We start from the raw sequence: 14943 nt of genomic DNA, 5'->3' as shown, positions 1-14943 counted from the left end.
TGGAAAACTTTATTATATTACTGATGCATAAGAGAAATATTTTTGAAGCACAGGTAGAGGTTGTGTCCACTAAAAGCATTGTGGCTCATTGCAGTGCATTGAGCTGTATGAAGCTCTTCCGCTTCTGCTGCCTTAATGTTTTGCGTCTCCTTCCGTCTCAGATACGGCGATGCTGTACGAGAAATTGATGATAGCATTGGGAAAATCCTGAAGCATCTTCAGAAGCTGGGTATCAGTGAGAACACGTTTGTGTTCTTCACCTCCGATAACGGGGCTGCTCTCATTTCAGCTCCCAAACAAGGTGAGTCGCATATGAACAAACCTGGGCTGGGGCCACGAAGTCAACGTGTCAGTCTCCATGTCTGAAAAGCGAGACCTACATCTAGGGTTTTCCCTTTGTCCCCTCTGCAGCATAGAGAAGCCTCAAAATTCAAATCATTCAGCTTTAAAGTCATCTCACTGTTGGATAAGGTATCCTTTGCTAAATAGACCTTTGGCCTAACCCAGTATGGCTGTTCATCTCCTTGCATTTCCACTTGGTGCTCTGCTGTAAATAGGTGAATATTTTTCATTTGTTTAGGTCCAAGCATAGAGACTTAGCAATGGAGAGCTTTTGCTCTCTCCATCTGCTCAATGTGTATTTGAGCTTGCTGACTAATTAAGAAGGGTTCAAGAGTCCCACTTTTGTTAGCTATCCTGAAAAATATCAAGGAGAAAAAGTATTTGCATATTTGCATGACGCAGGTTTTATTTTGTTTAAATGAGTGTTTCTCCCAAATGGAGTCATTGCAAATTGATTTTATAGCCAGCTCTTTTCTGTTTGGAGGCAGACTGTCTAGTGGTTATTGGACCACAAATCCGAGAGTATTTGGAGTTCTCATTTCAGCTGAGCCTCCCAGTTCAGCCTTCAGGCTTCAGCTGAGCAAATGTTTGCCTTTGAGTGACCTGGAATCAGTGATGGGACCTTCCTGTTTGTTTCTCAGTAAGCTCAGCTGTGAGACTTGGTTAGAAGCGCAGCATATTCCTGCAAATCACTTGTTATTTCTGAGAGTGAACATTCAGAGATGGTATGGTTATTTTTCTTGTTTGCATATCTGCACCTAATACTGTTCTTGTATTTTAAATTAGCTATTAAAAAAAAAAAAAAAAAAGGAAATTCTGTCTGAAAGCATCGGAATTCCTTTAGTTACAAACAACAGTTAAAACCCTAAAGAGAAAGCAACACCATCAGTCTTCTGTTTTTTTTTTTTTTTTYCCTCCCTTTATTCTGTTAGCAGGAAGTTGTGTTTAACAGTTTCTCGCTGTGCTGAAGACACTTCTCAAATTTAATCATAAAGAAATACTTAAATAATTCTGGAGTTGTTATTGGAAGAAGGATTCAGGCAGAAATCAAAATTAAATTAAAATTAATCTAAAAATTCCTTGATGCCAGTGTCTCTTGCAGTATTTTGTTGGTGTTATCACAGGTTCTGTGGCTTCTCATCTTTCTSTAGGTGGAAGCAATGGTCGCTTTCTGTGTGGTAAACAAACTACTTTTGAAGGAGGCATGAGAGAACCAGCTATTGCGTGGTGGCCTGGACATATACCTGCAGGAAGGGTGAGTATTTGCTTTTAACGATTTCTGGTCAGTCTTAAGCAGACTGAAGTGGCTGGAATGATTCTGGTTGGATTCAGTGGATTTCAGATTTCTATCATGTCCCACTTGTCAGGCCAGAGCTCTCTCTAAATAAGGAGCTGAATGCTGCCCTTAGAGAAGGATGCCATTCCTGATTGTTATTGCAAATTTGCATTTAAGGTGTCTGTTTAAGCTTTTGGGCTGTAGTATTTTTAGTGGGTTACTTGAAATACAGAGACATGCTGCTATTGTGTGTGTGACCTGGTCTAGAAGAGGAGCACATTACCCACCAGGTAACAGGTCCRTCTGGGAAGGTCTAGATCCTTTCTATCCTGTACACAAATTCATATGTGATCACTTCAAAATAGTCCTCAGGTGGCAATATTCGCCTCCCTTGTCCCAGTTCTCATTAAAGAAAGATGCAATCAATTTTTTCTGCAGGCAGGATTCACAGTAAATAATACAGATTCCCTCCCTTTTGTGAGCGTTTCTTATCCTTGAAGAGAGTGATGTTTCATTAACTGGGCACTATGTTTAAGACTRCAAAATATCCATAAATATTTCTTTTTCTAAGTTGCATTCCTTTTCAGTGGTTTAGTTGAGTCAGGATAATGAAAATTTAGGAGGATGCCATCAGATAGCTTAGGTCTGCAGCTGAGGGCAGCAAGGGTAGCTTGGTTTCATCATGTTTGAAGAGTTCACAAAACCTACTAGAAATATTTTATGATTTTTTTAATTGGAAATGAAAACAGTCTTTTTGTTTAAATTTAAACATTTCCATAAAGCCTTTACAAGCCAAGTACAACAGCCTTGGGCTAACATATGAGAACATGAAACTGAAGCTGACTGTTTTGTTTTCCGTGTCCAAACTGAATAATGTGCTAAAAGTAAACATGCATTATAAATGGGGGCAAGTAAATACCAAATTTAAGAATTCTTTCCATTGTAGTAACTTTAGGGATAATTAGGAACATGAGTAGGGAAATCTGTGTGCTTGCTTATTTTCCTCAACTCTGGCTTGCTGGTRCCATGCTCACAGATAGTGCCTTGCRTGTAGTGTAGCAGAGGAAGTTTTACGTGGTGAGCAGTGTTCTTGGCCTGACATGGTGCACGGCTTCCTGCTTCAGGCCACCCTTGAATTTCTATGAACAGCCACTTCTGTGCAAAGTTAACAGGTTGGCAAACGTGAGCGTGGTGCCCTTAGTGTCACAAATGGGTGCGTGCAAGCTGTAGTGCGAGCCTGAGGTTTTAGGGGGCAGGCTGAGGATCCCCACTGCAGCGCTGTTAACACCCTCTGCATTTAARCATGTGCTTAATTTTAAGTCCTTCCTCTCCTGGGCTCCAATTTGTGATGCTGCCTGCTAAATATCTGCTAAATATCTGCAGGGGTAGGCGACGTGCCTCCCAGGGGTGCTTTGCTCCCARATATCCCCCTGGATTCCAATTAGGTGTCTTTGGAGTGCTGTTCTGAGCTCTGTCCCCAAGGTGCCCTGAGTTGGACCCACGTATGATGCTACTGCTACGTAGATATGTCATAGCTACTTACATGTCTTTTCTGCTTGTRTTTTTGCCGTCGAGGCTCCAGCATTGATACCCAGAGCAGCACTGAGTGCAGGTGAGAGGTTTGGCGTCGCTTTTGTGTGCTGCAGCTCATGTTGCACTGGCATGCAGGGTGCCTATAGTTATCGCTTCCTAACTGCTTCTATATAGTAAGTGAAAAGCAATATATCTTCTGGTATGTTTTTGGCTTTTTTTTGGTATGCTCAAGTCTGTAGGCTCAACATCATCTTTATTATGACTTGAAACCACCCTAGGTCTTGCTCAGTCTGACTAACTGTAAAACATGGGGAAACTGCATTCAAGTCTCTTTTTGCTCTTTCTGTTCAAAAGAATTGAAGAAAATAAAGGCTTAGGAGCCCTAAACCAGGSTGGGAACAAAGAGCTGCCCAGGAGTGCTGAGCACAGGACAGACTCCTCCCCCTGTGTGTGCAGCTCCAAGCACAGCAACTTTTATTTCCATCATGATAGGAATGGATAGAGAAGGAGTGGGAAGTAGCTCTGTTCCCTAACGTTTCACTTCAGGTGACATAGCAACRATCCTCTGTTTAAACAGTTGGAACTAAGCCTGACCCTTCCGAGTGAAGCAGTTAAGGGAGCAACGGGATCGTGCCCATGGGAAGCTCCATGTTTTTTGCAGGGGCTGGAGGTCTAGTGACCATTTCAGGTCACTTGGCACCGCTCCGACTGGGAAAACGGAGCTTGTTCCTACAGCCTCAGCCTTGTGGCCAGGGAAAACCAGGTATCGSCTGGAAGGCTCATCCCCATCCTCATCATGGGGTCTAGCAGTTTATTAATAATCTCATTGATATGTAGGCTTTGTTTTGATTAAAGAGTACGTTTAATTTTTTTAAGAACGCCTTTTTACTTAATTAGGTGGCAGGATTGCGAGCACTGTTGCGGAGGATATTGATAGAGATTAGATTATTTGGTGCAGTGAGCTAATTTATAGGTTTGTGTGTGTGTGGCAGGGGGGGTCCTCAGGAGTCTCTGTTGCTCTTGGCATCAACATTCAGTGAATTCTGGTCCCTCAGCAGGTATATTTATTCACACACAAACAGCCTTTCTGCAGTTCCCCGCTCAGCGATGTCTTCCAGGTGAATTCATAACAAATCAGCAGTTCAGCATTCCCCACATCACATCTGCCTTCTGGAAGGATCCAGCTGGAAAAAGAAAAAAAAAAGAAGAAAAAAAAAGGAAAAAAAAAAAAGCGTATTCTGCTGGTATTTGAATCCCTCTCCTCTTCCCTCATCCTCCTCCCCTTGCTCTCTCGTGCCTGCTTCCTGAAGGAGAAAAGAACATATCAACCCAAAGACAGCACTGCAACCTTTTCTTCACTATCTCCCATGGGGCGCAAATTGAAATTGAATTAGACAGGGATATCAGGTCTGCTTGCTGTGATAACTGTAAAAGGATTTTATTTAAAAACACCCTGACATTTGTTCACCCAGTTTCAAATATTTAGCTTTCCTCCTTTCCATTCCTGGCGGGGGCGACTTTATTAATTGTCGCCTTTGATTCAGAGTTAAAGCTTGAAAGCGCTGATAACGGCGCTGGTGACTATTTCTTCCAGCGACGTGGCCCACAGCAAAAGGATTTCATTTTCTTAAAGACGTTATGTGTATACTGAGAGTTTATTAAAAAGAAGGGGGGGAAGGAGGGGGGAAAAATCCGTTCCTACGTGCGTAATACCGGCTGTTTCTCACTGATACGAGCAATATCTGATCTCACTCTTTTTTATATATTATTTATTTTCTCTGGGCTGTTGCCCTCTCTGGATTTTTCTTTTTCTTTTCTTAAAAAAAAATTACAAATAAATGGGAAAGGCAACTAGAATGAAAGAGCGCTGTTGACAGGAGAAAATGGTAATTTTTTTATTTTTCTCTGAAAATACTTCAAAGTTTTATATAAATATTAACCTTTCCCCCCCTTCCTTCTTCAATGTGGTGCTGCAGAGCACAGATAAATCCAAGTGGCTGTGGCATGGGCATTTAATTTCCTTAAGAAGTTTTCTCTGCTTCATGGAAGAATGTTGTCGGAGACCACAAGTGTAATTGGATGATTAAAGAGAGTCATCTACATCTGGTTATGGTTAATAAGGGCCAGTGCAAGAAGACCATGGTGGCCCCATCGGCTTGTCGCAACGCGATGTGTAAATTAGGTGATATTAGAAGCCCGAGTCTCGGGTCAGTGATTGCCACTTGCTGCCCGTTATCAAAAGATGGAGGCGAGGGAAGGGATTGACAGCGGGAAAAGCCACTTTTGGATTCGCCTCGTAAATGCCGAGGGGCTGGACATGTTTGCTGCGGTGCTGAGTCCCCTCGGCTTTGGGAGCACCAGGCATTCCCATGGCTCCCGGAGCCATCCGGGGCTGTAAGGAGGGAAGCGAGGGCTCGTTTGGGTGAGAAAACCTTGTTTTGGGTTGGGTTGGGTTGGGTTTTTTTGCAAATGCATGGCCAAGAGCAGAAAGGAGTCTGTGTTAGCTCCATGGTTGGTCACACAGTGCTGCCCGCGGATGCAGCCAGCTCTGGCTCTTCCCAAGGGTCARCGTTTGGCACGCCGGGTTCTCCCCACCTTGGAGACGCCTTGCTCTTGGGCAGCTGATGCAGCTGCTTTCCCCAGCAAGGGTTTCCGTGGCCAGGCTTTCCCTTCTTTGCCTGGAGCTTCACGCCTTGACTTCTCCACGGGAGCTGAGGAAGCGTTCTTGGAGCCTGCTTTTAACATCACCTGCTCCTGCCAACACCCGCTGATGAATGACAGCCGTTAAAAATCAAAATTGCTGTAATCAAGTGACGTGGTGTTTTAATGTTAAACTCGTAATCAGTTCCCTGCATGTTGCTTTTTCCTTTTTTTTTTTCCCTTTTACTTAATTCTTCCGTTAAGTATTCACTTTTTCCAGCCCAACCTCTTAATGAAAAGGCCTAGTATCCCAGCCAAAAAAGTGCATTTCCCTCCTTAATTTTCCTGTACAGCAAGCGAACCAACATGTTGCAAAGATTCATTTCTCATGTTATCATTTGTAATCACGCTTAAGTAATTAGCATCAGCTCACAAGCTGGAGCTCTGTTTGTGACTAGCTGGGAGATTCAAAGATAAAAAGTCTTTGATAGTCCCAGCATCATCATGTTCACACTGACATTAGCAAAGTCTGCTGGCAGAGTCTGGGTTTCAGTCAAAATGTTTTTCTGGACTTTACAGATGTGCTTTTCTATCAGATGGCTTCTTAGAACGGGTGGAAGGGCTGAAAAGGCTCTTTTCCTGTCCCATCTTGTGCTGGGGCATTTCAGCGCAAACCACGCCAGCTCCTGCTCTCGATTTGAAGATATCCCCTTCACTTCAGTGTGTTACTGGCTAATTAAACCTTCTACAGCAGATAACAGTAGCACATGAATGATGGAAGCAAAAAAAATCACTCTGAACAGATTTTTTTTTTTTAAATATAAATAATTAAGACCAGAGAGATAACTATGGCTTCCAATTAAAGTAAAAGAACTTGCASATCTCCTTTGGAGCCAAAGCCAGATGTTTTTCTCCCTTATTAAAATACATACTAAAAATACCACAACTTTACAGTTCTTGAATTGTTGGAAATGGTTTGCTGATGAAGTCATCAGGCCCTTTTTGTTATTATCCATCTATTCCTGTGCTTTCTGGGAATTCTCTGAGGGTATTCTGGACTCCAGAGACGACCTGGTGAGGGAATCAAGGACTTTTTGCTTGTTCTAAGTGCTGTTTTTCCAAACCACAAACGACTCACAATTTGCAAAAGGAAATTGAACTGGTGAAAGAGAGATACTCCTATAAATGCATACATAAAAAGAGGTGAGAAGAGAGAGAGAAAAATGAACCAAAATGCAAATGCTCCCTAGAAAACAATAGGGGAATGGAAGAAATTTGGGTCTGGATTTCTCCTTTCCACTCTCTGTTCTTTCTTCTTTTTTTTTTTTTCAGTCTGTCTTTTTTTCCCTTTTTTTTTCTTTTTTCTTTTATGTGTATATATACACATTATATATATATAGCATTTGCTGATGATTGCTGCAYCAAAAAGGGAGATTTTCCCTAAAGATCCTTAGCAGAGAAGGAGATAAAGCAAGCAGTGCTCCTGCCGCAGTGCAAACCAGCCGCCTCCGCCTTGGCTTTAGCTGAAGGTCCCTTTGCAAGGGCTTCTCTGTTGGTTTTTCAGGTGAGCCATCAGCTGGGCAACGTGATGGATCTCTTCACGACCAGCCTCTCCCTGGCGGGGCTGCAGCCTCCAAGTGACAGACAGATTGACGGCATCGACCTTTTACCTGCCATCTTGCAGGGACAGCTAATTGACAGGTTAGTTATGAACCCAGAGCTCCCCTCCAAGCTGACATGATTCCAAACTTGGGCTTATTTCTTTAAATTAAATTTACTCGTGTATTTTATAAACTGAGCTAATGCATTTGTTCACCTGCTAGGTGAAGTGGGGCAGCACCAGAGCTTTATGGTGGGAGCAGCCGCCCTCTCGGAGCTGGCTGAGCCTGGATTTCCTGGCACACAACATATTGCTGTACMGTGGATTTTGTGGACAGATGCAAATGTCAGGGGTTAGCAGGGATCCCTGGAGCAGCATATGGCAACAGGGGAGATAAAAGCCTGTGAACTGCAGCCTGCGCAGGGGAAGATGCATAATTTATTACTAGAGAAACATCCAAGAGGCTGCTGGCTCTTTGCAGAAGAGTTACAGGTTTTGCAGTCACTCTGCAAGGGAGGCTGGAGGCAAAGGCTGGGCCACTGAGAATGAACTGGAAGCTCACTTCTCTGCAAAGTCCTACTTCTCTGGGTGGTTTTGTAAGGATAGATTTGGAGTAAAGATCCGGAATATTGATGGGCATGGAGCAATGCTGCAAGCTCCTGGGTACAGGCACTGAAATTTGACCATGAACCTCTTTGGCTCTCTCACTTGAATGTTTGGAGATYGAGAGGTGATTTTAGTTGTGATTTCGGTGAAAAATTTGGCAACCTTTGAAATCATAGTACGGGATATTCTTTATCTTTGAGATAGCATGGAAACAAACACATGCAAAACATAATTATTTGTGTGGCAGACTTGAACCTTTGTTCAGTARAATTGCTTGTGTGTCCAGTAAAGCAAGAAGGAGGCACACAAATGGTATTGCCTGATTTCCTGAGAGGCAGACAGGGGCTGACATGAGGCCTTGCAGGCTGCTCCAACACAGCCCGTCCCCATCTTTACTTCCAAAAGTTTCAAGAGATTTTGCTGTTATAAAAGAGAATTGCATTGTAATCGCTAATGTGTTATAACAGCTATTTCTGCTACAATAACAGTGCTTTCTTACTTAGAATGAAAAAGAGAAAGGTGAAAATGGAAACCACTAATAGCAAAATTTTGAGTATAAGCTGTAATTCCCAGTAAAAGGTAGAATATGCTTTAATTTTTTTATAAAAGGCAAAAACTTAACCCCCATGCCTTCATTCTAGAGAGCACGCAATACCTTGTCAAATAGTGAGTGTTTATGGCAAGGAATAAAGCAGACTGGTGTGCGCCCAGCTGTGGCACGCTTGTTCAGGCTTTTAATTTTGTTAATGTGAGCAGTTTAAATCAGGTTCTGTGTTTTGGCAGATTGCTCAGGCTGCCTTGATTGCACAAGCATTTCACGTGTGTTAGATGCAGGATTGAGTCCTGCTGGAAGCAGCCTTTTCCCCTTTGCTCCAGAGCATTTCCTAAGGACAGAGGGACACCAGGATTGTTATGCAAGGAGCCTGGAAAAGAAGCTAGCATTTTGCTCAAAACAGAAGAGATCTTGGGCCACGCTTGTCATTCATGGTGATTTTAATCCTGTTGTATATTTAGGGACTGTTATTCAAGGTGGCATCAGAGGAGCAAGCAGTTCCTGCCTCGTGGCATCTTTGAATTGAAGACAAATGTATATATCCATGCAAATAGTGATAAACAACTTTTCTATCTCATCCTGCCAGCAACCAGAAACAACTGGAAAGAGCTGACTAAGTCTCATATTCTTGTGTGATGAGCTCGGCCACCGGATCAATCCTCTCTCCTGCAGATAGTCCATGAAATTTAGCACCGCTTCCTCAAGGAATGAGAGCACATTATCAGGGAAAGCAAACAGGACAGTTGTTGGGATGCCTGGGGCAAGAGTGCWACCCACCAGCTGCTCTGTATGGAGTACATTTTTCAAACATATCATTGATGGAGAAAACTTACCAGAAAAGAAATAGCAGTTTTCAGTTATATCTGCAGATGATGTAAGGGCTATAGGGAAGTTGATTGGATTTAAAAATAAAGCACTTTTGGCTGCTAGGTTTTTTTTTTTGTAGGCTTTTTTTGTGCTGGTGCTCAGAGGAGGCTGCAGCCTCTGCCTCCTCCCAGGACAGATGGGGAGACGGAGAGTCATGGACTGATGGGGAGACGGAGAGTCATGGATTTGGTGAATCCTGGGTCTCCCCGCTCGCTTGCACCCACAGCCGCTCCTGAGCCCCTTGCTGTTTAAATCCGCCCGCTCCGTAGGAAATAACAGGGCCCCATAGTTGGAGGATTAACAACCGCTGGCAGCCGAGCTGCAGAACGTGTCATCCTCGCGCAGCGCCAGCTCTCAACTTGATGAACACTTTAGAAAACGTTAATTGAAAACCTTGCAGCGGAGACTATTAGGAGGCAGCCTGTTTCTGCCTGATAGCTGCGTCAGAAGTTGGACGCCGTGAAGGCGTTTGGCTCCCTTATCAGCCAGGCTGCGCGGCCTCATACACTCGTTTTCTCACGTGGCTCTGCTCTCTTTTGCATCCTTTTCAGGCCCATCTTCTACTACCGGGGCAACGAGATGATGGCAGTAAGAGTCGGGCTTTACAAGGCTCACTACTGGACCTGGAGCAACTCCTGGGAGGAGTACAGCAAGGTACAGCACTGGACCTGCTCCCTGCTTTCCCTCGCTCTCCCAGCCGCTTTCCTATAAATAATCCTTTAAAGAGAAAAGAAAGAAAACGAGCAAACTCTTTCCAAGCCGTTCTGAGTGGTGCTCCCTTTTAACGGCATTCTCAGCCATAAATATTAAGCTCCTTTCCCTGGAGAATTACGGGCATTCCTGTGTTTCCCATACTGGCTTTGGAGTACCRAACTGATCGTGTGTCTCCCAGTCTATAGTATAAAAAACCCTGGTCCGTTGGCTATTTAAGTGGAATAAGGTGACTTATTTTTTTCTTCCTGGAGGGGAAAAGGAAAGCGGTAGGGGCAGTGCAGTGGAAAAAACAGCTCTTGTGGAAAATGGTAGAGTACATATGTTTAATCTATTACCAGCACTTTTGCAAGCCCACATCGCTCTCAGATATTTTACGTTTTATTTGCCAAATAGGCCCTGCTTTTGTAATTTCCTGGCTTATCCTCTCACAATTAGAAGTTAAGCACTGTCATTTTTTCCTCTTTTGTATCCTTCTTGCTTCAAACTTGAGTACTAAACTCTGAGCCATTTCTTGAATGGCAGGTTCACACATGTGCCGCGCTGATTATACRTTTAGGCATGAAATAAATGTATTGCAGCACAGCTCTCAGCAATTTTGACAGCAGGATGGTGTTGGGGAGAGATTGCTTGTTTTTTCTTTGTTTTTTTTTTTAATATATATATTTTTTAACCTTATGCTAGGTCCTCAAGGCATCACAGGTGCAGAGATAAGCGCTGCTGACATTTGTGGATGCAAAAGCGCGTGGCTTCCTTTGTGGGGATGTCTTGGGGTGGAAGGAAACGTCAGCTCCGAGGGAGCCATTTACATTCAGGGCTCTAAATGCATGTTTGTAAGTCTGTAAGGCTCCAGGACTCAAAGTTTCCCTTTTACAGAGTCATAAGGAAAGGAAAGTTGGCTCAAACATGCAATGCGCCCTATGTGTCAACATAATATTCCTCAGCTAAAATGAGATAATATATTTGTCTAGGTTAGCGTGTGCATAAAGCCCATATATCATGCGTGGCACAGCGTGGAGGATTTTCCCTGTGCAAGAGGCACGAGGAGCTTGTGTGTGTGTGTGTGTAGAGATACATGGCTGGGCTCAAACATGCTTTTTCCATGCGTGTGGAAGGTCATGTCACACGTAAATAATTGCTCTGCACATACACACACATGCCTCATTTGAAAATAAATAAATGTCTGCATTGATCTAAGCATGTTTGTACATGTCTGAGTGTGTGTGTAGCTATGATAATAAGGACCAGTTAGTTGTTTCAAAGACCATCCTATTGCAAGCAGTAGCAGTGGTGCAATTAAAGGATTTTTCCTTCTTTCTAAGTCTTTATTTAACTACTGTCCGATAAAAGTCAGCAATTATACTGTACACCAGAGAGATGATTAAAAATTCACTTGCTTTCCTGCAGCTTCTATCACATGTGGTTGATGTGGGTAAAATTGGACCACGTTAGAGGACAGACTAGCCATTAACAACATGCAGAGGAAGCCGGGTCTGAAATTTGTTCCAATTCTTCCTATGTCCTCAAGCCATTAATTACAAGCCCTGCAAGTTTAAAAATAGAAATAAATCAGGATACAGAACAGTCCTACAGTTCTGAGTCTTGTTTTAGGAGTTTTGTGATCTCACCTTATGGTACAGTTGCCTTTTTCAGTCACTGGGGTTCTCAGCGCTATCAATATTGGACTAGAATTACTGCGCCAGAATCAAAGGGGCCAATTTGTTTGCTGATTTCTTTTGAAAACAGATTAAAATGCATGCACGTGTGTGGCATTAGAAATTCTGACCATTGGCACATTTGATGTTTAATTTACCATCCCAGCAGAACTTAAGCTAATAAGGCCTTGCGTTGCCATAGGGTCTGTTACCTCCTCATCTGAGCCCCATGTAGAGTTTTAGGAGATTTTTAAATGTGAATCTGAGTCTAAACTCAGGCCTGGGATAAGCAGGTGTATCAGCTTGGGATGTCATCCGCTTGAAAGAGATTTGAATGTGGCCAGATGCATCAAATGAGCTGTATGAGATTATTTTTTTAAGGAGGTTTGTTATGGATAATTGAGTATCTCATTATTTTTACAGATCTGTTGCGCATTTTAGCCAAGCCTCCTTTCACTTTCAGAGTTCCCATATCAATTGACAGTGTGGGAAATGCAAAATCTTGCCCTGTTTTTAATCCRTACTTAGTGATTTTTTATATTTTTAAGTGTGACTATATGATTATAGCGGCCAGAATCACATTTCCATGTTGAGTTGGAAAGTGTAAAATTGTTATATGACCACGTGCRTGTCCATTTAGGACTAGCAGGCCTTACAGGATTGACTAGAAATAACGTGTGCAACTTGAGCCTCTAATCTGGAAAGCTGTTTGCCTGAATACAGTGTTAGTTAGTTAAGTAATAAAGTGTGTGTGTGTGTGTGTGTGTATATGTACATTTGTGTGCGTATATATAAATATTCTGCCAATTTTAGCAGTTTTAAGATTGAGCCTGGGTGACTCAGGAGAACGAGGTCCCCTAGTCACTAGCTTAGAGAAGTGGTTCCACTGTAGGCAACCTTTCCATTCCTAAAATATGAACACCCGGAGTTTGTGCTGTTGTGAGTTCTTTTGTCCAGCTGCTCAAAGGAACCTTCCTTATTTTGAAGAAGAGACCTGAAAGGGGAAAATGTGAGTATTCCCTGTGGATTTACCTGAGACCTGTAGAAATTACCTGATTAAATAGTGGGTAGAGGAAGGAGCATGGGCCAGCAGGAGAAAGGAGATGTGCCTTCTGCCCGCCGCAGCAGAGAGTAGTTCTCGGAAGGAAAAAGAAGGAAAAAGAAAATTAATTTGAAGTGTGGAAAAGCCCTTTGGTTTGCTGGGAAATGGCTGATAACATCAACCTTTCTGCTGCCGCCTTCTCATCTCGTTAGGAGTCCTCCGTGACTTTTCGTGGAGGCTCCGGCGCCTCTAGCCGCGTTGCGCGCGTTGGGAGCAGCCCCCCGGGTTCTCGTGTGAAATGCCACGCGCAGCCTGCTCTGATTGCCCTTCTCGGCAGCGCCGGGGGATCGATAAAGGCTGCTCTGCGAGGGGGAGGTGAAGTCAAGTAGAACCTCACCAATAATGACATTTGATTGTGGTCCCTCTGAGCAGATGCGCTGGCCATTGATCGCTGATGCCGGAGAGCCGGCGGAGGCGCCGCGACGTGCCCGGCTTCGGGGGCTCTTCCACACAGTTAACACATTAGAAGCAATTTTTGCTCCACAGGATTGAAACCTGCGGTCCTGCTTTCGACGGGCTCGTCCTGCCCAGCTCCAGTTTGGAAGGATTTTGCTGGGAATTTCCAGGCGAGAGAGCATTCCCACTTACCAGTGCCATGGCAAATGGCAAGGAGCAGCGTTCCTGCCTTTAATTAGCTGGTGTGATTTCCCCCTCTCCTGCTGTCCAATATTAATGCACTTTTGTTGTCACTCTGGGTTTAATGTGCTGGAATGAGGCAACGTGAGCAGGACACGGAGCCAGGATTTGCTGCCCCACTATCAGAATCCACAGTGGCCTGTCAAGTCCAACTAATCTGGGCCAGCGCCAGTGGGACGAATTGCCAAAGGGCTCACGTTAGCACGAGCGGCGTTCCCATTGCTTGGCCAAGAGCCCGCACTGGCAACCGGCTGTATTTGTCTCATGTCTATATTGACATAGCATCTGTGGTCTGTTTGCTCTGGAAATTAAAGCATAAGCTGTGCGAGCCATGGCCACGAGGCCTGGCAAAGGGAAAGTCAACGATGCAGGTTGCAAAATTGCTGGGGACAAGGGTGGACAGATGCACTCCCTGCAAGGATTACCTGATGTGCAGGAAATTTGGGGGTGATTTTTAAAGAATTGCTGGAATTTCTCTTGCAGCAAGCAGGTCTGTGCACTGCTTACGCTATCGCTGTGTAAGGAACTTGGGGAATGAGCTGAGATATTTCTGTTTGCCAGCTCATAGTCTTTGACTGTCGCTCTTTGGAGGCACAGAGCTGGCTTATGCTCTAGGTAGCATCTTCTCATTATCTTTCATGCTTTTGCAATTGAGGAGAAAAAAATCCAGGAATTTAGCCCAACGGAGGCAGTGACCTTTCCACTTTGTTGGGTTGCCGTCACCCGTGGACATTCATGCGATCTTTGATAGTGCACGGAGCAAAATCTTCGGGCCGGGTTTTTAACTGGCTATTGATCTTCTGCACGTTGTAACTGTAATGAAATAGTCGTAARTGAATAATAGTGGGTGAAGTGGTGCTGGATTTGGTTTGTGTTATCCTGGTGGGTAAGGTGTAGCTGCCTCTCCGCTCATTGTCCACACAAGGTGGCTTTGGTTTTGGGGCCAAGACACTGCCCTGAGCTCCTGCTGGAAGTGCCCGCTGGCCGAGAGCTCCTGGTCAGTGCAAGTCAGCTGAGAATTTGGCATGTTGCTATTTATTATTGGCTTGATGGGGCTTCTAAAAGAAAATATTTATGGAGGAGCAGGAAATAACCCAAAATTCCCATCTGGTGGCCTGCACCAGTGGAGGTAGCTGGAAGGAGCCCATCCTCCTTTACCAGTTTGCTGGTGCTTCAGCTTCTTTCCRCTCTTCTTGCCAGAGGGCAATTTCTTCTCTGCTGTCAAAGACATCTATCTAAGGGCTTTTGGCATGTCCTGGAGCACACATGACCAAATCTACAGGCTTTGCAAGCAGCTAGAGCCCTTGTCCAGATGTTCCAGCGTGTGGATCGTCTCGTCTTTAAGTGCTTCTCAAATCTCCAGCAGATTGTGTTTTGTAGTAGTTCTGCTCCAGAAAAGCAAAGCAATCCAGACTTAGAGGA

At 44.0% G+C, this 14943-nt stretch overlaps 1 protein-coding gene across 1 annotated transcript in view; it reads left to right on the top strand.

The window, feature by feature from the left end:
- The window catches only part of GALNS (galactosamine (N-acetyl)-6-sulfatase), a gene marked incomplete at its 5' end in the record, with an annotated part of 42091 nt that overhangs the window by 9723 nt on the left and 17425 nt on the right, over positions 1-14943 (top strand). Inside the window, 4 exons of the mRNA XM_026042405.1 lie at positions 162-301; positions 1494-1597; positions 7356-7492; positions 9969-10071. Coding sequence (XP_025898190.1) covers positions 162-301; positions 1494-1597; positions 7356-7492; positions 9969-10071 — 484 coding nt within the window. The remainder of the gene's footprint in view (positions 1-161; positions 302-1493; positions 1598-7355; positions 7493-9968; positions 10072-14943) is intronic.

The sequence above is a fragment of the Nothoprocta perdicaria genome, unplaced genomic scaffold, assembly GCF_003342845.1.
Source record: "Nothoprocta perdicaria isolate Ctin4 unplaced genomic scaffold, notPer1 scaffold_30, whole genome shotgun sequence".
Classification (NCBI taxonomy): Eukaryota; Metazoa; Chordata; class Aves; order Tinamiformes; family Tinamidae; genus Nothoprocta; species Nothoprocta perdicaria.
This window is presented reverse-complemented; position numbering and strand designations above follow the sequence as displayed.